This window comes from Eleutherodactylus coqui, chromosome 10, assembly GCF_035609145.1.
Source record: "Eleutherodactylus coqui strain aEleCoq1 chromosome 10, aEleCoq1.hap1, whole genome shotgun sequence".
Taxonomy (NCBI): domain Eukaryota; kingdom Metazoa; phylum Chordata; class Amphibia; order Anura; family Eleutherodactylidae; genus Eleutherodactylus; species Eleutherodactylus coqui.
The window spans coordinates 27,409,313-27,435,076 of NC_089846.1; the positions used below are offsets into that span (position 1 = coordinate 27,409,313).

The following is a 25,764-nucleotide window of genomic DNA, read 5'->3' on the forward strand; positions in this document are numbered from 1 at the left end:
ACATGTTTCTGTAGTAGTAGTAGTTTTGTCGTCGTCGGCAATAGTACTCAGACTTGAGCTGTGTTGAATAGTAGACCCAGAAAATACAGCCGTTGCAATGGAATGAGAAAAGACTTGGGATGGTTGATGATCCACCTGAACCTGGACACCCTTTTTACTGTGAAGTGGAGACTCTCCGAATACCTCAGTGTAGTTGCTTAACTCATTGGGTAGATGCCTTGCAGACTCAAATAGAGGAGAAAACTGTCCCGAGTGCCGACCCCACTGCCTCAAAGGAAGTTTTGGCTATAACTCCCCATCATAAACATCTTGAAAAGACAAAGCATCAGCCATAGGGAGAGGGATGTGTTTCACCCAACGGGACATTGGTGAATCTACTGCTGTTGAAGTCTATCACTTTTTTACTAAATCATCTAGAAAAGAAATCGGATTAATGAAGGGTTTATTGGGAATGCTCCATTCCTGGTTCAATACATCCTCAAACTTTTCATGAGGAGGAAGCCCCCTTTGGAGAATGCTTTGGACGTTGGAATTAAAAAGTCGCCGCTGTTGTATTGAGTCTGATCTGTGACTTGAAAGGTATCCCTCACGGAAACTATCAGGCTTATCCACTACAGTGTAAATTTTAGAAGCCTGTTCTTCATCCAGATGAGGACCCAGAGTTTGTTCTCTGACTAATGTCTCTGGAGGCAGATTGCGATTTCCGTTCAGGAAGAACTGAATGGGATGGGGATGCAGGAGATCTAGAGGATCACTTTGAATGAGATCTAGTTCTACGTAACGAACTAGTCTCCAACTGATGCATTTTGACCAACTTGATTGTTGGAACGGTCTAGCCTTTCTAAGATCGCTGACCTTACCCGGGCGTCTACTGCTATCCCCTGTGACAGGGAGCATGCACATGCTGGTTCCACGATTTGTATAGGCTGGGCAGAAGGGGTGCTAAAAGTTGGTTTTATGGCTGCCTGCTGCGATGGAACACAGAGCAAAACTGTTCAAACTGGCTGCATGTAAGTTTAGTATTACAGCAAGAGCACCCCTATGGTAGTATGTGGCTGACCCCTTTCTAGAACCTTTCGCTCTGGAGTCAGACATGGCACTAAAACAGCCATTGTACAATTACTGCAATATAGACTACTGCAAGATGTGCTGCAGGAGAGGCAATAGTGCAGGGAGGCTAGCCCCCGGGTGGAGCTTACCAGTCTGGATAATGATCCCAAGAATCCTTGATAGGAGAGTTGGCTCTTATAAGTGCTCTGTATTACAGGTCCCAGCAAATCCTCATGAAGAAACTAAAATTGAAGGACCTGGAGAAAGGGTATGTGGACGGACCTTATTCGGATGAGAAGCCAGCAAGGCTTTTGTTTAAATGCTCTGCATGAGCGCCAACGACCTTAGCAGCGACGTCGTCCAAGCGACTGTCGGCCTGTGTAAATGGGCCTTCACACTTTTCTGCTTAGCGTTCACCTCCCAGTGGCAGTAGGTATAACCAAGGCCTTCAGCTGCGTCCCATAATGAGATCGATGAGAAAAGAATACACTTGTGAATAAGAACTCCGTTCAAAACAGCCCAATTTTGGAAAAGGTTTTTACTTGTGAACTTTAAATAGAATGCGGTTTTCATGCTGGATACCACTGAAGTGCCAGATGTTTGCGGTTTACGGTGTCCGTGCGCCTGGCAATAAGTGTATGCAAGCAGTGAGCTCGTATTTGGAGTTACATCTGAGAGCAAGCGCAATGCATTTTATCTTTAAAAAAAAAAAAAAAAACGAATTGCATCCATGCATTTTTGATTTTCACGTATTTGAAGGGGGAAAAAAAAAATCACAAGTGCTTGTAATAGTTTTAACCCTTTCCAATCAAATTTGTATTCTGGTTTTCCTAGGGGGCTTAATCTTTTTCTGCCGTTATACAACAGCGCTATATGCTGGCTAAAGCCAGTACTGCATGAGGTGACACGTTGGATAGGCTCCAACAGCAGAGAGGCTGGCAATATACAGTAAGATAACCCCGACGGACGTCTTCCAACATCGAAGCTGTACAGCCTTAAATCATAATGTCTTTAGAGGTCAGACAGTGGATTGGAAAGGGTTAATGGTAAAAGTCACTTGCACGTGCGATGCGATTTTTACCATTAAAACTATTACAAGCACTTGATTTTTATTAGGAAATATTGGGCGATTCCCTGCAAGGAATGACCCAAAAATAGAACATGCAATTTCTAAAAAAAAAAAAAACCACTCATGTGAACATACACATTGAAATCAATGTTCTTTTCATGTGAGACTTCCAACCAGATTGCTATCAGATGGACCTTGTGTGTGTGAATGCTTCATTCATCACAGGCAATGCACTATGGGGTGGGTGGGTGGGGGGGATGGATGTCCCATTCACAGACGAGTGCCCTAAAAATTGAACTTTTATTGATATCAAATGAAAACTAAAGGCTACAGACTAACAAGTAAAACAGACAAAGCACAACATATAAGTATCACGGTTGGAGAACCTGTCCTCCACAACCTTCCCCATGGAGGGACCCCTAGATGGGAGGATATAGCTCCAAGGAGGAGGAGGAAAACCCCAAGCAAAAAAAACTTCATGTCTGGGTTGTCTCTGACGCCAGAGAAGTGTCCTACTGGTGTGTGTGTGTCAGGGTTAATGCTGAACGTAAAAGGTGCCAGTATGCAGAATTTATGTAGGAATAATCAGCCGTTTCCATTTTCCTATTAATGCCCGTTTTATCGATTGGCTTAGCTTGACTAACGAGTCACCCCAATCCAAGCAGAGATAGTTACTAGGATAAAACACAATTGACACACTATATATTAGAGAAGTTCGGGAATTATTCCCCGACTCAAAATGGTTGAGCCATACACAAAATTAATGAGGACGTTCAGGTGGGGTGAATATATGTATGCAAATGAGCTCTCCACCAGAAAGAAGAAACAGGTATGTAAAGTAACCTAAAGCAAATTTTCATTTGAAGCATTTCTGTGAGAAAGAGCAAAAATACAATTGCCAGTAGCGTTCCCGTACCAAAACGTACGAAGGGGGCTATTATAACTATGCAGCTTTAACCATTTATCTGTTTGAGCTTTCTTCAGACTTGGCTCCTAAGGAGTGCATTCTAGAATGAGACTAGTTCGGGCGTTTTGTTGCGAACCTAATTTTGCCTGGGCATTCTAGGTTCTTCTAGACACGGGGTCACTGTGGGGCCTTACTTACCTAGAGACAGTCATGCCACTAGCCCACCCGGGTTTATTCTCCCAGGAATCTGGACCCTTTCTTTGCCATTGATAACATCCAGGATATGCAGGATATGGCATCTGACATGTGAAAAATCCTCTACAGCATCTGGTAAGACTGCTTAATATTCCATGTGCTATAAACAAATATCTTGCAGCATATTGAAATCCCAGGAGAAAAAAAAAAAATAATTTGAATGTGGGTATGTCATTTTTTTTTTTTTTTTACTTGGACTGTCAAAGTGAAAAAAAAATGCAGCATTTCCTATTCTGGTGCAAATTTTTTTTTAATAAGAATCGCCCATTCAAGTCTACGGGTGCTAAAAAAAAAAAAAAAAAAGATTGCATGGTGCGAATATAATCCATTTAACACACACATGTAACCATGGGAACCATAAATGAAGAACCAGAAAGCAATTACTTTCAAGAGTGTGAAAATTGACGCATGACATAAAAATTGTGCATGAAAGTCATTACAATACAGGAAAATCACAAGGAGAAAAAAAAAAAAAAAAGGCATGCATGCATACAACCTCAGGCTGGATTCAGACGAACGTATCGGCTGGGTTTTCACGCCGAGCCGATATACGGCGTCTCTGTAGGGGGGGGGGGGGGGGGAGGAGCCTGGAAGAGCCAGGTGCAGTGCTCTGAGCTCCCGCCCCCTCTGCACTATTTGCAATGAGAGGCGGGGCTAATGCGTGTAATTTAGCCCCACCTCCTTTCATTGCAAATAGTGCAGAGAAGGCAGAGAGGGGGCGGGAGCTCAGTTCCTGCTCCTGGCTCTTCCATCCTCCCCCCTTCCTACAGATGAGGACACCGTATATCGGCTCGGCGTGAAAACCCAGCCAATATACGTTCGTCTGAATCCAGCCTCAAGATGACCCGTCACCTGCATCCCAAGGTATGATGCTACTTAGTTATTTTAATATTTTACTTCGAAAGGTCATCAGTAGATGATCAGCTGGGATCTGTCACCCGATCCTTAGGGCCAGGTGCCTTTAGAGCTCCTGTTGAATTCCCTGAGCGCTGCACTGCAGTACTAACCCGGGTCGCTGCACTATGGTCAGCGCTTTCTGTTCCTGTGCCGATTGTAATGGCAGCGGCCCTTTCAATAGCAAATGCAAAGTAATGAAAGCTAAAATAACTAAGTAGCATCATTGAAAATCAGTGAGAGCTGCACCGCAGTTACAAGCAGCGGCCACTACACCGGTCAGAGCAGCAGCTTCCCCTCCCTAAAAACTTTTGACATGTCATAGTAACAGATCAGAAGTTTTAAATCGCTGGGGATCAGGTGCCGAGATCCCCACCGATCACTGGAACAAGCTAGCTGAAGCGCACCTCCGAATACAGTCATTGCTCGCTAGCTCAATTTTAAGTCTATAGCCCCATCATCTAGCAAGCAGTGAAAATACTCAATAAGCGCTTCAGTTAACTTGTTCTAGCGATCGCTGGCAGCTGGACCCTAGTGATCAAAACTGTTGAAATGTCCGTATGAAGTGTCAAAAGTTTTTTTAGAAAGTGCGGCTGCACTTTAGATGGCAGGTTTACCCAATCTTCATCTACTGTGTATTGCCACCTTAGTGCGTATGGGAAGGGGGGGTGTCCCAAGCATTCCTGATGGCAGATGTCAAGGGGAATAAAAGCTTTGGGGAGTTTGATTTCAACATGCCTGACACTTTTGTTCTCATGGAAGAGAAGATGTTGGCAGATGTCTGGCAGCAGCTTATTCCCCTCTTCCCATTGAGACTACATGCATGCTCAGACAAGCCCTGTGTAAGTGTATAGGAAGGATGGGTGTGGGGAGGGTTAACTGCCCTTTAAACGAAGTGCTCAGCCTGCAGCTAAGGTGTACGGCCACATTAATGTTGTCATACGCCTTTAATCTGGCAGCAAAAAATCCAGAAAGTCTACTAATCTGCAGATGACCGAGATCTGATTAGAAAGTCTCCCCGACTATAAAACCAAGCGATGGATTTTGAAGCAGCAGCATATAAAAATCTGATCCCGAGCCCATTTACTGCTGAAGAACCAGATTTCCTGGGAGTCTGTTGGGTTGTGGGACAATATTTTGGCTTTGCTATACCATAGGGTGTAACCTGCTATTTTGGGCATTCTTTCTTAGGCTGGATTATACCTCGTGTCTCTCTGCAGGGAAGAAGGGGGGGGGGGGCCTGGAAGAGCCGGGAGCAGTGCTCTGAGCTCCCGCCCTCTCTCTGCCTCCTCTCCACTATTTGCAATGGGGAGAGGCGGGGCTAATTCTCCCCACTTAACCCCGCCCCATCCAGCCTCCCTTCATTGCAAATAGTGCAGAGGGGCGGAGAGCTCAGTTCCTCCTTCTGGCTCTTCCACCCCCCCCCCTTTCCCCCCGCAGATGAGGACCCCGTATATCGGCGTGAAGACCGAGCCGATATACGGTCGTCTGAATCCACCCTTAGGCTGTATTGACTGATTATTGATTACTGTGTGTTGCAGGATGCCCAGAAATGGCTCAAGAAAAGAACCTACTATCCCCGACACTACAAGACGTCTTAGACTGGCCGGCATTGCTCATGTGAGCCGCACAGGCAAATCAAAGCAGAGCGTAATGTGACTCATACTTGCCTTCCTCGCCATCTTCTTGTAAAGCCACTGGTGCACGCATCCCATGGACTGCATAGGTGCATGTGCGCTTATACGGACATACCGATAGAAAGGTAACGGTACAGAGAAACCTATCACACTTTACATCTATGACCAATAGGCAGAAGATCGGTTCACTTTAATGTATCTTGACATGTAATAACAGAACAGATAAGAGGTAATGTTGTGATTTAAACCCCGAGCCGCTCCTCATGGATTTTAATATTGCATCATGACAGTCGTGTTAAGAGTTCAACTGAGGGAACCCTCAACCACACCTAAGAAATTTGGGTTGTGGCCTTTTGGTATTCAGAAATCATCCCCCCCCCCCCCCCCCCCCCCATGTCAGATAGTCTGAAAAGTTAAACAACTTTAAAGAAGTTCACCTAAACTAACAAACACAAAGCATAACTTCTTGGCTTTTCAAACTATACCTTTATTTAACCACTTTCATCCATTGCTTCCCTTCTGAGTGGTCGCGAAGATACAAGTGCATTATGTTGTGCACAGCATGTGAGGTGTGAGCTAGATACGCCTAGCACGGTAAAAGGAAGGGGGAGGAGTCATAAAAAAAGGAGGGGACAATACGCCTGGCAAAATGACAATCTCTTGCTTCAATGATGCCCCCTCCCACAACGCTTCACAGCCCTGGCCACCATCGTAAAACTTGCAGCAAAACTTTTCTATTGAAGTCATTTCGTTTTTTGTGTTTTTAGTTTTTTTTTTAAATTTATTTTAAAGAGAAATTCGAAGAAAAAAAACAAACAAAAAAAAAAACATCCAGACAGAAAATCCCGGCAATCCAAACCTCAAATCCTGATGGGAGGAAGAAAAAAGAATAAATATTGGGATAATGGGAAGGGGGTTAGGATATAAACCTTGGCTGGACAATATGACATCTATTTTGTACACTGCACCGTCCCACTGAAGCGTAAATGCAGCATCGTATCCCATAATGCAATTCTCTGGTCTTTCTAGGCAGACTATAGAGATGGAAGGGTATTCTGCCCAGTCTATACACAGCATATATGACCAAACCTCATAGGCTGCATCTGCCATTTACAACTTTCATTCATTTACCCCCCCTCTTCCAACCCTTTTAGCAATTCGCTTGACCACCGCCGGAGGGCATGAAATAAAAAACTGTATTGATAGGGTATTTTCCTTTCAGTGGTTTATTTACAGGTAAACACCTCAGTATTTTAAATTGAAGCTGAAAAAAATAGCGTTGGAATAGTGGCTATTTCTTAACGAGTGCTAGTTTTCTCTTCTTCCACTGGTTCTTTGCATTTTTCACATATTTATAGAACTCTTAAACCATTTCACCAGCTTCTCTACCCTGCATTCAGAGGTTTGTTTTTTTTTTTTCTTTAGAAGAGCCAAACCAAATCAACTCTTCCTTTAGGCAAAACTGAAGAAAAGCAAAAAAGAAAAAATATATTTATATACTATATCATTTTCCCTCCTGCTCCTCTCCACTCTCTACATTCCTCAGAGCAGTGTTTTCAAGTCTCAGCACAGCCGGTTCACCGTTGGAAGGGAACCGGAGACACACGGCAGCTTTAGAAGGCAAGTCCCTCTTCTCGGTGCCAGCAGGGTGAGCGAGATAGATGCATGGCTTGGTTTTTTTTTGCTCTCTCTTTAAAGTCCAACAGTAGAAAACAAACGCGACGGGGTAATCCTAGGCCAGGCCGAACCCCTCAGAGCACTCCTGAATTGCCAAAAGCAGCATGTGACGTAGCTTCTCGTAGCTCTCGTAGGCCGGAAGGTCCAACTGGTTAAAACTGGAGAGAGGGAACAGATGTAAACGTCTAATAGTAATGAAGGGATATAATGCGGTAGTGGACATCCAGGGAGGAGTCTCATGAGATAGCAGCGGATGCTTACCATGTGTGGGCAGAAGGCAGCCTGTCCGTAGACCGATCATCTCGATGTATTTGGAATTTCTGAATGCCATTCATTCCCTCCAGAGCTGCGAAGCCCTGCAAGGGAACCTTGGATGTTCCAGTGACAAACTGAAGAAACTTGGCTCTGTCCGCTTGATCAAAGGAGCGCAACGCTCTCCAGAACCACTGAATCTATGAGGAAAAAAGGCAGCGGTACTTGTAGAAGTTCAACCACATATTAACTGTAAATATATGTATACATTATAGCAACTTGGGGTAGTAGTCACACCCAGTTTGAGATTCCATCCAGGGTTATGTCCCGAAGCCCTTAGCCAGAAGCACTCTCTGCTGCTGAAGCACATACCACAGTTTTGGCACATGTCCCTTTCTTTTCCTACACAGCATGCCAGAAACGAACAGGAACCTGCCAAAACAGAGACTTACCTCTGTCCCAGCAGCTCTCTATAATGGCAGAGATAGCGTTCGGACAGATCCCATTTTAAAGATCTGTTTGCTGTCATTTAATGTAAAAAACGGTTTGCATCCAGAGATTGAAAACGCACACTATGAGTTACCCCGTCTTAAGGTACCTTTACGCAGAATGACTAGCATCTGAATAAATTACTCAAAAGAGCAAATTCAAACAATAGCTGTTCAATGTAAACATGGCCACTGACACGTTGTTGGTCAGCTTACCAAAAAAAGTCGCCGTTTGATCAAAAAAGTCGTCTGGTGTAAAATTCAGTGTCGTTCGTATTTGAACAACTTGTGAACAAGTCTCCTCTAATAGAAATATCTCGGAAAAAACAATAAAGTATCGCTCTGTGTAAATCCAAACGAACAGTAGTCGCTCAGAAAAGTCACTTAGGGGCACAAACGACAACCTGAACAATAGTACCGTGTAAAAGGTACCTTTAGACTCCAGGCTGATGCATTTCATGTGCACCAAGTATGTAAGGACAGGAATGAGATGTGCGCTGCTGCTGGCTCTGGTAGCCATGGTGTAAGCCATCTGTCCTTACCTGTATGGAGTTAGACTGATACTTGTGATACTCTGTGTTAGATTTCAAGTCATCAATATCTATGGTGGGCAAGCCAGAAATGAGTAACTCCAGTTCTTGCTCTGTGAAGATGGAGATGAGACGCTTGGGGATGATTTCGTAAAATCCCTCCAGGAAAGCAGCCAACTGCTTACGGATTGCACCTTAAAAATGAGATAAAAGACATTCCTTAAATGCCAAGAGCATGATACTTGTGGGTATCATCAGGTGTAAAGAGTAGGTAGCCACAGCATTTCTATGAAGTACTACAGCGATCACAAGCTTCACACAAGTACATACCGGTCATCTTCATCTGGCACACAAGGTGAACATATTCTTTCTTGTTGTCTTCAGTAACCAGGATGTTTGCACCGTTAGGTTTTAAGTCACGGACTTCACAGACACCAAATTCCTGAACCTAATGCAAATGCAAACAAATGTCAAGGACTCGACCCAGAAAAAATATAAAAAAGATTCAATCCAGAAAACTACTAAAAACGGTACAAAACTCTAACGACTTATTCAAAGTACAGAAATAAAAGTCAGAACCACGTCTGTTAATTAAAAACTAAAACGTCAAGCTAAAGTGCAACCTCTGAAGCGATCACTCAAAATAGGTCTAAAAGTGGTCTTCTTGAGAGGCCCTGCGCTCATAGAACATGACCGGTACGCATAGTGATGAAACTAAATGTCTCTAGCAGGAAATCTAGTGTAGATAAGGGATAGCTTTTTTTTTTTTTAGACAGGTATCACTCACTATCGCTTTTTTAAATAATGTTCTTGCCCGTGGGTGCCATAAATACATGATGGGCCTAGACATTTGAGGACCCCTTAAGACTTGTGTTATGTTAGCCATATTCTTGTGGTTCTTCCTGTTACTGCAGTTTTGTCTCATTCTTTGCAGAGCCAGGCACAGCCACAATTGAGCGTATGGCCCTGTGGATGTGTGGGCAAGGAAGGGGGCAACAGTGATTGTTTGAGCGTCAAAGTCCTTTTATTCAGTTGATTGGTGAGGGTGCCTGGAGATAGACCTCCAACAACCCTGAAAATCCCTTTGAGTAAATCCATAGCCATCCACCCTACTGGCTACCAATGGCACAGGATCAGAAGCTATGGGAGTCAATCATAAAAGATTTCACAGTTTTTTCAGGCATATATTTAAAAAAAAAAAAAAAGTGAGACTTTTGGCTGCCTGTGCCACTTTTTTTTTTTAAAGGGGTGCGGTTTGACAATAGCATGTGTGGCCAGCCCATGCCAAACACATTGATGTATAATTTATACCGAAAACTGGCAGAGATTATACCAGATCGGATCTGATGTACTTTTCTGCTTAGGTGCGCGGAGTTGCCACGATATGCCTAATACAGAGTCCTGCTCCTCTTCATGTATTGGGGGCATTGTGTGCTGGTGGAAGGATTAAGACCAGCCTTTGAGATGCTAATCTTAATAAATTTCCCCTCATGTATCTGAATGATAGTGCGACTGTAACAAATCTATTGCTCACTCATTTACCTCAGTGCTAAATGTTAAGTCGTATCCCAGTGTGGAGACATCATTCTCAAGCAGGTACACTAATCCTTGGTAGAAGTGATAATCCTCGCTCTCCATGTCAGTGTATCTGAAAGGCAAATAGTTATTGAAATAACCGTGTTTTGGCATAATATATAGGTTAGACGTACGAAGCAGATGGGAACAAACACAGTTGTATGATCAGAATATACTGACTTGTAGTCTGTAACCATCTAAATACACAAGTCTGCACCGGAGCTGTATACACAAAACCATAGGATACTTTTAATCAAGGCTATTTGAAAAAGTTTTATAATGAGGCATCCAAGAACTTTATCAGATCATCAATAGATGATCAGCTGATTTCCAGAATTGCTGTCACTGCGGGAAGCAAAAGGTGCCAATCATACCACAGCGGCCAAGGTTGGTACTGCAGCGCAATTCCCATTAAATTCAATGGGAGCTGGGCCTGCAATACTAACCTGGACCGCTACGCTATGGTCAGCACTTTCTGCTTCCAGTGCTGATCACAGTGACAGCGGTCTTGGGAATCCGTTGATCAGCGGGGATCCAAGCAGCGGGTCCCCACCGATCATCTATCGATGACCTGTTGGCCAGCAACAGGAAAGACAAAGTCCTGGAATATCTCTAAATTCGTATATTATAGGGGTTTTCCAGGGAGAATATCACTGATGACAGGCTGGGGTCAATTGCTCGACGGACCGCACCTGATCAACTATTGAGGATATCCCAAGGACCCATCATCAGTAGTTTTCTCCCTGGAAAACCCCTTTTAAGAAAAGGAAATGAGCTGCTAAGGTGGACACACCAGATTATGCATGCAGCTCAGTGCAATTACAAAAGATACAGAGGTCAGGTGTAGCAATTATTAGGCCCTACCTGACTGATTTGCCCAAGATGTGCTTGTAGAATGACCGTGTGAAGTAGCACTCCAGAAGCCTATTGTCATACACGGCTTTAGCGACTATCCGTCCGACAAACTTGAAGTAGCTGAGGTGGTTGGGGTTACAGTGAGAGGAGGGGTTGATTGTGTAGGTGACTCGGTCCCCAGGTGACGTGCGAAACAGGGCATACATCGGATTAAACATTTCCCTGGAGATGATCATGTACCATTCTCTGAGAAGCCCGCCAGCATCCTGGCCTTCTTCCCCTTCAAACACTATATACCTATAAAAAAGGAGAATGTTTAGTATTTCTCTACATCGAAAGCCTTGATTTTGTAAAATGTGGAAACGCACTGAAACAAAAACGCGCCCACTGTATGCTGCATTACTTACAGTCTGTTTTTCATTTCTTCAGGGGATTTCCTGTGCAGTTCCCTGTAAGAGTCTTCAAACACATGGTCTCTTCTCACATGTACAGCCATATCCTCCTTTCGCAATCCTTCATCGAGTCGCTCAAGCTCCTGACGGAAATACCTGCATTTTGCCAAACAGCAATTCTTAGTGAGACCTCGAGTTTAGTGGGATTCCTTAAGTAGCAACCCCTAATGAAGTACTTAATATAAAGCATCTAAATGACAAGCATTACATTAAAAAAAACACAATAGCGAGTACAGAAATACTAGAAGCAGAAGGGGATAGGACCATTTTGGATCATACGTACTTGCGCTTAACATCGAAGTCCAGGACCCTAATGTAGTCGACAAGAACAGCAAATGGTCCATCGGCCAGGTGAGTGGTAGACTGCCTGAGGATCTGATTTAACACAGTGCGGTGCGTCTCTGAGGAGACAAATAGCATAAAATATATCTTATTGCTGTGGGTATATAGGCAGTCGTAGCACACGCACAAAAAAAGTCTCAAGGGGTTGTTTCATCAAGGACGTTATCCCCTGTGGATAATTTAGGATTAGCGGGGGTCTCAGTTTAGCATGAATTTGGTATACCTAATTTTTTCATGATAAAATGAAGTTCTGCAGTTGCCTAGATCTGCATGCATGATGCTAATTGGAGAAAAGTGATGTCATTCGGGATATCCTAGCCTTTGAAATATTTTTAATATTCATTTTTGAAAAAAATTATTGCTTTTAAGAACTGGAGAGCTGATTATTACTCAGTTTTTGTGGTTATATGGAGTGTTGAAGGTCCCTGCATGAATTGGGCGACTGGTGGTCACGCCACTGAGTTCAATGCGACTGCCAATGACAGCCAAGTCAAGCACTCGGCTATCTCCAGTGCTCCCAATGAAATCAAATGGAGCAGCAATGCGCATGCCCAACCATTCCCGTTACACAAGGGCCTTGACGGCACAAAAAATTGCTATTGATGACCGTTGCTCAGGGCAGAATGAACCCAGAACAGCGATGCTTGTTGCCCCCGTGGATGTCTTAAGCCCCATTTACACGCAAAGATAATCTTTCAAACGAATGAAAGACTTTTTGCGATCTATTTGCATAAAGTGCTAATGGCCATTACCACTTTATCATCTTCATTTGCATGTAAAAGGGCCACCAGAAGCTGTTTGTTGAGCCCAGCTTGTAATCACACGCTCAGCTGTGCAAACAGCTGCATTGTTCTTTGTGGCTGCCAGCAGATTACAATGTTATCTGACGGCTCCCGTGGAGATCAAGCATCTCTCAGTAGACCGCACGCTGTTATCTCCCACTAGCTGAAGGATGGATTTTAAGTTGATTTTAAAAATCATCGTTCAAGCGAAAACTGCATGATGCTCCCATTTACATGTAATGATTATCGGTCATTTTCAGTCGTTTGAAAAAATTTTAAGCGATAATAGTTGCGTGTAAATGGGCTTTTATTCTGAAACGTTGCAGCATTCCATAATAAATACACTTTGAAATTTGATTTAGAGCCGAGCTCAGTAACGGGGATGGACTGTATTGGCCTTTCCCCGCCTGCTGCATGTAAAGTGACAGCTCTCTGCCTATACACAAGGGGAGAGAGCCATCAGTCTTCACGCAACGGACGAGAAGAGGTCAATACAGCCCACTGTCATGACTCAGAGCTCGGCGTCAAGTAAAACGGCAAAGTGTATTTATTCTGAACCACTGCAGCATTTCAGAATAAGACACCCATGAGGGCAACAGGCATCCCTGTCTCAGGTTTATGCTGCCCCTGGTTCAAGCAGCATGAACCTGACAATCTTCTTAAAGGGGTTTTCCCACTACCTACAATTGATTACCGACACATCTAGTCCTTCCTGGTTGCTGCCGACAAGGACCTGGCCTGTGACTGCTGCAGCCAATCACAGCTCACAACAGTGACCTTCTATAGGCTGTGATCGGCTGCAGCAGTCACATGTCCTTGTCAGCAGCAACCAGGAATTGGAGTGGCAGTGAGGCAATAGTGGGAAAACCACTTTAAGTACAACTTGATGAAACACCAAAATGTTTTACTATACCCTTACCTGCAAATCGTAGGAACTTCTGAGTGTCAGGAGGCAGGCTAGATGAAATGTGCATAGCTGAGGGCTCCCTTGAAAAGAAGGGATCTAAGGAAGAAGGTGTAGCAGGAGTGAGGGGTGCTGGTGACAATGGGGGAGGCTCATCTTTTATGTGAGCCAGTTGGCTCTCCCGCGTGTCCCGCACAGGAGGCTTGCTCTCTCTTTCTGTTGCATGGACCAAGAAGAACGCTTCTACAGCTGGCTGCAGAACTGCAAAAAGAAAGATGAGAATAAGAGAAGGAAACTAAAATACGACAGAATTATGGAAACCGAGCAAGAAATACAAACATTTATTTTTTTTTTTGTACCTAGCACTGCATGTTGATCATGAGACTCCTCCAGCTCCTTTAAACATTCTCCCAACATGTCCCACAATTCATCCAGACTCAGCTGTTCACTCAGCAGGGGTAACTCCGGGAGTCGTTCCTCCTCTTTCTTTTCAGCAGCTTGAGATGCTTCAGAGCCTAGAAATAGAACAGCAACCATGGGTTATCCAAAGGAAGAACAAATCTGACCTATACTCCATGCACATAACTCATAAGGACACTGACCAACTGACTGGGTATCCTGCGTGGCTGGCGACGGTTGGTCAACATCCATAGGAGATTCCTCCCTCCGTGCTGAACCTTCCGCCTTAACAAGATAATAAACGTAGTTAGATTAATGGCTACAGTTAGAGCGGTAAACACATGGAAAGTTAAAGAAATAGGCTAGTAATGACAGAAGATATAGGATACACAAAGCAGCGCAGAGTATGAGGATGCCATGCAATCCATGTAGACACAGTGCACGCTTTTAGTCTGCAAAAAGCAAGGTGATTCCACTAATGAACCATGGGAAACATGCACAAGACCAAGAGGTGAAGATCGTATACATAACCACAAGGCTCAGACAAGGAGTTCAGTGTATGGTCACAAAGGAAGGTGGGAAAGGGGGAAACAAATGTGGATAGAAACAGATTAAAAAAAAAAAAAAGGAGGGGAAGGAACAAACTAAGGATGAATGTTCTGCCAGCGCCAGTCATCATGCTAACCGTTGCAGTTTGCAGCTGTCTCCGCGCCCTTTGACCCTCACGTACCATTTGTATAATGGCATCAGCCTCAGCCTCCAGCTGCTGCACAGCTGCCTGGATGCTGCTAGCCGAGGCCAGACTGGCAGCCCCTGCAAGAAGAAGACAGCCGTAAGAAAACATTGTCCCACAGCAGGTAATATTAATGCTTGCCTTCACTAAAAACGGAAACCATTTCATTCTATTACGTCAACAGTAATTCGTTTTTGCCTGTTTGTCCAATTTAGCTTTCATATGTTTGCTAGCAGGCAGTGTTTTGACATTATTCCATTATCTGCGATAACAAAAACCTACTTGTCAATCTAATCATAAAATGCACAGAATTCTAACTTTAAAAGTGCCACATAAAAAAAAAATGATACAATCCCGTCTGCCTCCAGCTGGCACTATAAGAGGGTTATTGTATACTGTTTTATAAGTGCATTTAATATAGAAGCTGTATGTAGTTAGCCCTCATGCTCCCTCTAGTGGCAGATGCAGGTAACCAGAACTTTATCAATTAAAGGGGTAAAACTATTGATGATCTATCCTCTATAGGTCATTAATAGTTAATCGCCAGGGAACAGCCACTTTGAATCCCCAGTGATGAGCGGTGACTGCCCGGCTCGCCATCAGCGAAATGAACCGGACATGTGTCATAGGGTACAGCAGCGGAAGTGCCATAGCTGGCTTCACTCCCAGTGAAATCTATGGGAGCTGAAGGCAGCTATTACACTTCCGTCTCAGACAGCAGGGATGGCTGGGGAAGTGTGACAGCTGCTTCAGCTCCCATTGATTTCAATGGGAGTGAAACCAGCTAGGGCACTTCCACTGCAGTCTTCGATGACATGTTTTTCCCACTGCATTGACAGTGGGCTAGGCGATCAGCTCATTACCAGGGATCCTGAGCAGAGGGTCCCCAGCCAATAACTATTGATGACTCCTGCTGAAAATCAGTAGTCATCAGTAGTTTTTGCTTGGAAACATTTCTAAATCTGTGGCTATGCAGGGTTCTCTACAAGACAAAAAAAAAAACCACCACGTGGTTTTCAAAGAGATATTCCCTTTAAGGGTAAATCTAGTTAAAAAAAAGTTCCCACCTAGTCTGCTGGTTTGCTTGGCTTTTTTGTTGGCTCTTCTGGTGTCATCTCTGAGCTGAATAATAACCTGTAGGACTCGGAGGAAAAACTTTTGTGTGGAGGTCTTTGATGTCAGCATGGACATTGAAGGTAACTGGAGTTCTCTGCCCCCTAGAGGTCTCTTCTGTGAAGCGACGATGATCACATTCTCTGCGATGTCAAACCTGGATCGCAGGGATGGAGTGGGGAGAGACCTGACACTTTAGATTGAATTATGCCCAGAATGCGAAATAAGTCACTTGCTACACTAAAATGATTACAGACGTGACACTTACCTGCTCTGCATCTTGCCCTTAGCCTTGGTGTTATGAGGCTGCTCCTCCGGCATGCCATCTGGAGAGAGCGACTCACACTGAACGCGCTTCTGCTGATCGAGGTTATACTCACGCAATTCTGCCAGTAGCGTACCTAGAATGGCAATCAGGTGCAAAATGAATGACCTACCAAAACTAACAAATAATCAACTGGTCCTACAGATAAACAACATGCCTTACCTATCTGTTTACACAGAGTATATCCTAGATGATGGGCCCCACTGAGCAGCAATTTTAATACAGTGTCCCGTGTCCCAGGGTCGCCTCTGGACAGTTGAAGCAACACGTTGGCTGCATCCTCTAATCCTTCTTCTGAGCATGAATGAGAGGTTAACACCTAAAAAATGAAAGACAGACCTATGGTAGTGGGGAAATTATACATTTCAACAGAAAAGCGACCTATTAAGTGATTATTTACATGGTGCTGTGAATAAGCTGTTGTTTCCGTGCAATGTGACAGAATCTGTAAAGTAGTTCCAAATGCAAATATCACACAGTCTACGACGTATCCCTCTATGGAGTCCCTTCTATGAGCTACTATTACTATCCAAGATCTACTACGGTTGAATTCACTCATTCATGTACCGTAATTTCCTTCTACCCATTTCTCATTATTAGGGGGAGTCTCGGGGAAGCTCACGGAGGCGCAGGCTATTCTGGAAGCTCCGACAACGTTGGAAACTTCTTGGTCTCTGAGATTGATAAGGATCATGAGTTCTATCCACTGACCTGTGATCTGAAGGAGGGTCTGAAAGATGCTGTGCAGGATGCCATCCACAGCGAGGCCACGGTGAGCCAAACGCTATCTCCACTCTGTTCTTCGGCATCTGACCCCATAAGGCCTAGGGTGTTTTGGTCCTAAAGGACCAGACACTTTCTGGGGATTTTACCCATGTGATGTTTTTAAGGCCCTATTTAGTTCATAGCGCTAATTTAATAAACACTTCTACCTTCTCCTCCGGGTCCTCTGCTGTGTCTGACAGCCAAATGAAATATTTACCTCGACAGAAAGCTGCAGCTGTTTTTCCGTTAGTCCTGAAGCGGCCATCTTGTCTGGTGCATTGGACTCGTTTGACTTCGCTGTAGACTTCGTACTTTTCATCACAGCTATAGGAGTTAAAAAAATAAATAAATATGTATATCATTTGGCTTAGCCGATCTGGCAGGAGGGCTACTGCAGGATCAATGTGCCATGACAATAGTTATTGATGACGCATTTTATCAATATGTTGCAGATGAAATCTGGCTTTTGGCCAGGGGTTGGTACATGCCAAACTTGCATCAAGTCCCAATTGTTAGATACTGATGTCTCTGAAGGATTGTACTGTCCGGCCAAACACAAAATCTGTCCCTAATGTCAATTTACATTGTATCACGGTGCAAAGTTATCTTCAAATGCTTTATGCCCTCATATTGTCAGGAGATATTATATGCTTTAACACAACTTGTGGACAGTAGCTTATGTGATGCTGCTTAATATACAGGGTTTCTGATAACTACATATTCCAATATACCCTACAAGCCCTAGGAACGTGTGGCAAATGGTATGGCATGATGAAGCTTATGTATTGTAACACAGTATGTAAAGCCGGAAAAAAAAAAAAAGCCCATCCGGTTCAGCCTATTACCCCCCAATGTCTGGGTTTTGATGTCAGAATCTTGGTATTTAATTTATGACAGAGGGACAAGCAGGGATTTCGCAATCCTTTGCAGAGTCACAGGGAGCTTTTAATTGAATCAAGGTGGTCAAAAGGCCTCCTGATCTTACATGAAGTCTAATTAAGCAGACCCATGGAGACCGGGTGTTATGACCCACTGTGGACTTGCAATTAATCTGCACTAGGCAAAATGAACACAATGCCGTCACCAGATTCATGCTGCCCGAGCCGGGGACAGGTAGGTACATTGCAGGTGTGTATTTCCATACAATAATTTGAAAATCTACCTCGAACGAAGCTTGGCGTCACAGAAGCCATGCTGACCTCTCCACACCCGGATCATCTAAAGTGATTGTTTTCCCTCTGTGTATATGTCAATCTAGATGAAGGCACCCCCATGACTCGGAGCTCCAGTTGAAGTGGATTTTCAAAGGTTTTGTTCTGAAATGTTACAACATTTCAGAATAAGACACACACATCCACAATGTACCTACCAGTGCCAGGGTCATGCTGCCCATAGTTTGAGCAGCATGAACCTGGGAGCAGGTTCCCTCCCTCCTGGGAGTGGTTGTCCCATCATGATATGTTGCAGGACAACCCTTGTAACTCCTTCCATACTCCCCTTTAGGATAAAATGTACTTGGAGTTTCCCTTAAAGGCTATGCCCACCTTCACAAAGTTATTCTACTTCATCTTAAATTAAAAATTGAGCAAGTCTGCAAATTATTATTATTTTTATTTTTTTTTTAAACCAAATAAATAAAAATACATAAATATATATATTTTTCTTTTCTTTTGAGTATATAATCTATTCTGTGTCTTTATGCAGACCTGTGTTTCCATGGTAACAGACTACAAACCAACCACGTGTGTAGTCTGATTTTGCAGTCATGCTTTCACCTCCTCTTTTCTAAGGTGAGCATAGCTTCTAAGGTCATTGTGTACTTTTTACCATTTTTTTCCCCAGACAACACCCGGAAGGAATTTTCATAAAGTGGTTGTCAGAGATTAAAAGAAAATGTCTGCTCCATCGCCCAAAATAAAAAAAATAGCACCACCACAGATGTGCTCTGCTGTTACAGCTCATCCCTATTCAAGAGAACACCCCATAGATTATGCTTCTCAGGGACACTGACACCCCAGGTCCTGGACAACATCTTGTTTCCAACAGTCAGAATTCCATTTTTCAGATACAGAGCACCAAATGTTCCCGCATAAGACAGCATTAACCATTTTCCCTGCAGCCAGCACTCAGGCCAAAAACTTACTTATCATAAGGATAAGTCATCAATAGTTAAGTGGACAACCTCCTGAATTCACATAGCATTTTAGACCCATCTAGAAACCGGAAAGACAAAAACAAAACTAAATGATGTTCCCATGAATAACGTACAATACTTACTTGATACAACACTTGTGTTGGCAACTGTTGGCACAGTTACAGCGGGTACAGGAAGAGGTACTGGTGCTGTTGCAGGCGTTGGGGCAGGAGCAGGTGCAATTGCATTACTTTGATTAGCCATACTGTCTGGTAATTTATTATCAGGCAAGGCAATAGATATAAGGGAGAGGAGTCTGAGCAATTTTTCTGTAAGCAGCGAACTCCGTCGAATGACCGGATGAGATAACATATTCATGAGTTGTCCCAAAGGAGAGGCCTCCAGGCTACACTGCAAGCTTTCCGCTTCTCCTCCAGAACTCACAGGCACAGACTTTATAGAAGTTTTCCCCTTCCGGCTCACATTCATATTGTCTAACTTAACTAACAAGTCCCAGAAGTCTGTGGAGATGTTGCTTGCCCCACTGTTACTAGACTGAGTAGGACAGGGGCTACAAGTCAATTTTATACTCCTCTCCTTATTTTCACTGTTTTCTACATTGCACTCTTTGGTCCTCTGTTGTGTGAAATGGCTTGGGAACACCTGAGAAAAAGAGAAAAGCAGAAATATAAGCAAATAGAACAGCAAATAGACATTTCACAATAACTCCTACTGGTGTCACGTGTGCCTACAGAAAAATTCACAAGGAGGTGGTGAGTACTGTGTTTCCCCAAAAATAAGACAGTGTCTCATATTAATTTTTGTTCAAAAAGGTTTAACTTTTTTTTTTACATGTATAGCTGCCTGGACACTATTTCTATTGACTTTTTTAATTAACTGTTAGCAGGGCTTAATTTTGGAGTAGGGCTTATATTTCAAGCATCCTCAAAAAGCCTGAAAAATCATTTTGCATCCTCAAAAATTCTGGAAAACCATGCTATGTCTTATTTTCAGGGAAACAGGGTAGAAAGAGAGTGAAAGTCAAGAGAAGATCTTTATTGTGTGGAGTATACAGATGTAGCCAAATTTAACCCAACACTGATAACTTGCTGCAACAAGTTATCACAACAGAAGCCATTGGAAAAAAAGGCAAGAAACAGTTCTGCTCCACACTTTTAAAGGCCCCTTAACACGTAACAAGTGGCGGGCAAACAATGCCAGACACTCGTCCCCATGTATACTCGCTACCATGCTGTTACACAGGAGCGGGTATCGCTGGATCGCTCACAGAGCGGCTGGAGGAGAGATCTCTCCCCGCTCCCCCCCCTCTCCATTCACTGTAAGCAGCGGCCGTTCAGTACTGAACAGCTGCTGTTTACACTGAACAATGGTCGTTCGGGATTTTAAGCTGCTTAAACTGAACGATTCTTGCTCAGTTTCTGCATGCTTCTACACGGGACGATTATCTCTCAAAACCCTGCGAGAGCCTGAACAACCAGAACGATAATCATCCCATTGAAAAGGGCCTTAAGTCACTGGGTGTCAAGTTAAACTTCGCTAGATTTGTACACATCTGTCGGGAATTTTAGAATGACTCTTCCATCACGGAATATGAACAGTAAAATAACCATGGATTTGTCTAAAGAGCCAGTCTGGGGAATCTTTATTTTTCCCTGGGATGCAACTTCCATACAAAGCATATTGGGGCAGATAATATACTGCGTCATTGATGATATACCCACTGTGGTCCAGTCTTTCATCGACTAGCTGCATACAATAGCATTTGCTACTTGGATTGGAAGTCACTTTATTTCCTATGAGAGCCTCAATGTGAGTCTGTCAGGAATAAATTGAGACAATGACTACTAGTCCGCCGCTGGATTCAGCTCTGGTCCCTCATCACATGACACAATGAGGGACCAGAGCGGATGTCTCACTAATGAAGCACTTTGTAAGTATATTATCTGTTCCAATATGCACTGTATGTCAACTGCACCTCCAGTAAACAATGAAGTTTCCCTGAAGTGACCCTTTAAAACTTCTAACCAATCACCTAGAGTGCTATGATGTTCATATACTACTTCTAGGCTGTCGAGTCTGACCGCCATGGTTGTATGATGCAGTTCTAGACACATCATGTGCCCTCCTATGATAAGGAAGGGTTGCCAACGCCACTATGTTCATTGATATAGCAGTGCTAATAGTGGTGAAACAAAACATACGAACCAGACAGCAAATTAAAAGTTTTGTAGCTTTTTAACTTATGTTGCACTTTAATTTGTCTTTATTACCTGAACATGGTTTTCATTCTGATGGAAAGATATTTGGAGATGTGCAGAACCTGTTCAATGGTTGTGGAAGAAGTTGTTACAGGAAGTCACCTGACCGCTGCAACAACTGGCGTCAGCACTCACATGCTGGGAGCCATGATGCCAGGAGTTCAGACCGGTGACCTCCCGTGACATCTTCCACCAACAAATCGGAGGACGGTGGGGCTACAGTGATGTTTCCCTGCAGTAGAGGAGGCGCAAGTACAGCTCTTTTTGTCATTTTAATACAGTTGCAGTTATGGGAAGATGTTGTCTGGTATCTGGACGACCCCTTTAAAGGATTACTACAACATGGGTGAAACCAAAAGCAGCAGCATAGATCCCTCTTTCTGCACTACATTTAAAAAAAATCTTTTGGCTGTATGACCAGAACTTCTCAGCCTCTGAATGTCCAGATTGTTTCCATTTGTTGGCAAGAAGGTCTGGTTTACATTGGTCAAGCAGAGGGTTGATTGGACAGGCAAGTTAGTAAAAGCATGACTAGTGAGCCAGTGTAAGCACCCAGGTCGAGTGCACAGTAAACAGGCGAGTACTGGGGGAGGGGGGGGGGGGGGGTAGAGCAAATAGTCGCTCGCCTTGCACTCTGAAATGATAGTACATAAAGCAAGTAGAATAGCTGGAGAAGGAAGGTTTGCTCTCCCTGGGCGCAGTTCACTAGGGCCAGTTAATTGACTAATGTAAACAAGTATGAAACCGTGAGGGCAAATCAAGTACTAGTGATCTAGGCCAAGTTACTTGACCGACGCAAGCCAGGCCTTGGAGCTTCAGTCAGTGAAAAAGCTCGATTCCATCCATGATTTCTTAGTTGTACTCATTCATTTTAAAGACCGGCTATAAGACTTGTGAATCTAAGATCACATGCGGCGGACGGAAGTTCCATTGTAGATCCGGCTGATGACACCAGAAGAGCGAGCTACAAGCTGCGCTTTTTCTTCCGTCTAAAAAACAGTCAGTTGGATGGAAATTGGGCGGACACCATCATAATTAATGCGGTCCATCCGGCGCTGTTTGGTTCTGTCCACTGATGGAACTGTTTGACCACAGGGATTCCCCTTTCTTGCTCCCTGAATGGAGTAGGAAAGCGGAATCCCTGCGCCGATGTGAAACTACCCCTTACATCAGCAGAACTCAAAAAAAAGTTAAAAGACGACCCATCGCCTCTACTGACAGGTCAGTTTTCGTGAATACTTTGAGCATCTTTTCTTAGAATGCAGCATTATACTGTTCTGGTTATCCTTTTTAGAAATTTAGGAATAAGTTAACTAGATGTTAGCAGTTGGGGGCATGCCTCTGCTATGTGGACAACATCAGACTGTAGAGACACACCCCTTTGACAAGGTAATGGCAACATCCAGTTTTTTTTTTGTTTTGTTTTTTTTTAAAGAGGAACATTCCAAAACAAAGTTAAGAGAAAAAAAAAAGATAAATAATTAGTTCATGGGGAATGCATGTATTTAATGAAACAGGCCAGGAGTGCTGTACTGAGAAAAAAAAAATGGTATTAAAAAGGGGCTGTCCAGTTATAAATTATTGATTGCTTATCCTCAGGCTAGTTTGAATTGGTACACTCATACACGGAGCCCGATTTCTAAAGAAAGCAGACAGCTCTATTTCCACTGAAGTGGCGAGGATTAGCATTACAGGCAAAGTTCCCATTCATTTCAATGGGAACTTAAACAGCAATACCAAACATAACCACTGCAGTAAGAAAGGATCTGACAGCTTTCTGCAAAAATAAGCTCAGTACATTAGTGCAGCAGCCTGGCAAACAGCTCAACAGTGGGGTCCCCAAGTGATTGATTACATATAACATTCATCCTTAAAAACGTACCTTGGCTAACTGAATAAGAGTGTCCAACACATGCCTGCACACCACAGGGGCAGCTTGTGGGTGAATGTGAACAGTAGAGCCGCATGCTGCATGCTTTTCTGTGTGCTTTCGCCCTAATGATCTCTGGATTTGGAATATATTTGTTCGGCAGCCAAGAGCGGCGTCCATTGACACAGAGAGCCAAGACAACTGGTTAGAGTTCTTGGATTCCATTTTGTGCAGCAGCTCCAAGGGACGGCCATCGTGGCTGGAAGAACAACCCTTGGCGGAACCCCTTTTATCACTTCCTCCAAGAGAAGTCTTGGGACTTTCTATACAGAGTTCACTCTCGCTGCTCCGTTGCAAGATGGACAAAAGGCTTTTGATAACCCAGTTGCGGGTCTGCGCATGGTAACAAAGGTTACGCAAGACCCTGTGCAGACGGCTGGTGTTTAGTTTTGGCTCATCGACAAAAAGCAGAACAAGCAAACAGGAGAGGGCTTCATGATCCAATAACAATCGTCCACGCAGACGCAGCAAGCTGTCCACATTACTGCCTGCAGGCCTGGGGAAATACAAAGAAAAAAAATGGCTGAAATAATAGCTGAATAGACAACATACACAGGGTAAGTAATATATTCCTATTTGAATGACAGCTTTAAAAAAAAAAACACAAAAAAAAAAAAGACTATGGACACCTTTGAGATGGTGGAAAAAAAAATACAAATTACTTTGAGTTAAAGTTGTACTAAGTTTCAGGCTGCAATCTTGATTCTTTCATACCCCAATATGCAGTTTACAACCTACTCCTGGTTTCAGACTTGTCTCATGTGGACATGTGACTCCCATACTTCAGTATGGTGCGTGTGTCCAAGATGCTACTTTGTGCACTAGTTGTTATATAGCAATACATTTTAATTCCAGTACGTTTCCTCTCCTTTGTGCTGACGGCTGATGAGTGGTGTGTGATACGCCTCCACCTGCAGAGTTGGGTGGTCTGCTTTCTCTACACACAATCTATGTGAGCTCTCCTTCAAGACTGCTTTGTGTGTTCTTTGCTCCCCATCTACAGCCTGTGTGATCGGTTTTTCTTAATAAGATGCCTTCTCCTCCTCCCTGCTGCTATACATAACAGAGTACGGAGGGGGATAGTATAGATGGTTGACAAAGCCAGAATCAGTGGGATTTATGTCAGATTCAGGAAGGCAGCCATCTAGGTGGAAAAGTTCTACAGTTTCAACAGCAACAAAAATATAGGCCCTTTATAATTAGGATTTAGAAGCTTGCTTTATTAAGCTTTTAGGAAGCAAAAGGACTAGAGATGAGCGAGCGTACTCGCTAAGGCAAACTACTCGAGCGAGTATTGCCTTATGCGAGTACCTGCCCACTCGTCTCAAAAGAGTCGGGTGCCGGCGGGGGGAGCGAGTGAGAGAAAGATCTCCCCCCCATTCCTCCCCGCTCTCCCCCGCCCCTACCCGAATCTTTTGAATCGAGCGGGCAGGTACTCGCATAAGGCAATACTCACTCGAGTAGTTTGCCTTAGCAAGTACGCTCGCTCATCTCTAAAAAGGACCAATAAAAAAATTCAGTACAGAGAGGTCCATAGTCTTTCAGTTTTCTTTTAGACAGATTGCGATAAACAAAAAAAAAAATCCAAAAAAAGTGTCTGTTCACGTTTTTGCAAAGTCATCAAATAGTATGACTACAATTATCCATATTTTTATAATTGCTCCCTTAGGAAACAGGAGCGATTCAACTATAAATCTTCGTTTCCTTATACCTTGTATGCGTGCTGCTGCTTCCCATCTGGAAAGTGCTTCCTCTTTGTACTGCCAAGCGTGTGTACTGGACGCCCCTGTTTCCACTTAAGCGGCTTGTAAATGCTGTGGATGACAAAAATAAGTGTAACCTATAAAAATGCAACAGTTTTCCTTTGATATACTTTAAAATAGACGGTTCTTGAGACTAGTCTGACACACAATGTTACTATGATACTGCAAAGACCGTGGCAGCAGCTAACCTTTCGATCTATGGGGCTGTGTGAAGGTTTATTCTGAGGGGCAAGCTGTAGTTTCTATTTGTACGACTCTGGGGTACATATGACTTTTTGATGTGTTTGTATTACATTGTGTCTTGGAGACTTAGTGACAAAAAAGTGCACCGTGTATTTATTCTGATGGCATTCACCATACAGGATAGATAGTGCTTTTTTTTTTTTTTTAAAGAGATTGGATTTTTGCCGAATGCAGCAACATTTTTTTTAATTGGAACTTTCAAATATTTTATTAAGAAAAGGTTTACGTCATAGGGAGACTTGAACTTGCGATGATTTGATCACTTATACAATATACTGCAATACTTCAGTATTGCTGCATATTGTACTTAAAATGGCTTATTAAGAACTGCCAAAGGCAAAGTCAAGGTTTAACTGAGAGAAGTCCATGGTAGCCCTAGGAGTCTTCTGGCAACTGAAAGGCACCTTATGA

General features: G+C 43.5%; 1 protein-coding gene across 9 annotated transcripts in view; it reads right to left on the minus strand.

The window, feature by feature from the left end:
* Positions 1 to 6,275: 6,275 nt before the first annotated feature.
* Positions 6,276 to 25,764, minus strand: part of HUWE1 (HECT, UBA and WWE domain containing E3 ubiquitin protein ligase 1) — an 84,721-nt gene continuing 65,232 nt past the window's right edge. For 4 of the 9 annotated variants that reach the window (XM_066580705.1, XM_066580710.1, XM_066580704.1 and 1 more), the window contains 19 exons: positions 25,059 to 25,161; positions 23,300 to 23,843; positions 19,282 to 19,801; positions 17,222 to 17,328; positions 16,402 to 16,558; positions 16,183 to 16,315; positions 15,869 to 16,101; positions 14,754 to 14,881; positions 14,272 to 14,353; positions 14,029 to 14,184; positions 13,685 to 13,930; positions 11,925 to 12,042; positions 11,597 to 11,737; positions 11,199 to 11,486; positions 10,302 to 10,407; positions 9,090 to 9,207; positions 8,772 to 8,953; positions 7,751 to 7,941; positions 6,276 to 7,647 (listed from right to left, as the gene is read on the minus strand). In XM_066580705.1, the coding sequence (XP_066436802.1) occupies positions 7,545 to 7,647; positions 7,751 to 7,941; positions 8,772 to 8,953; positions 9,090 to 9,207; positions 10,302 to 10,407; positions 11,199 to 11,486; positions 11,597 to 11,737; positions 11,925 to 12,042; positions 13,685 to 13,930; positions 14,029 to 14,184; positions 14,272 to 14,353; positions 14,754 to 14,881; positions 15,869 to 16,101; positions 16,183 to 16,315; positions 16,402 to 16,558; positions 17,222 to 17,328; positions 19,282 to 19,801; positions 23,300 to 23,843; positions 25,059 to 25,161 (3,656 nt within the window). In that variant the 3' untranslated portion in view covers positions 6,276 to 7,544. The remainder of the gene's footprint in view (positions 7,648 to 7,750; positions 7,942 to 8,771; positions 8,954 to 9,089; positions 9,208 to 10,301; positions 10,408 to 11,198; positions 11,487 to 11,596; positions 11,738 to 11,924; positions 12,043 to 13,684; positions 13,931 to 14,028; positions 14,185 to 14,271; positions 14,354 to 14,753; positions 14,882 to 15,868; positions 16,102 to 16,182; positions 16,316 to 16,401; positions 16,559 to 17,221; positions 17,329 to 19,281; positions 19,802 to 23,299; positions 23,844 to 25,058; positions 25,162 to 25,764) is intronic. The other 5 variants (XM_066580712.1, XM_066580708.1, XM_066580711.1 and 2 more) reach the window with 3 other exon arrangements.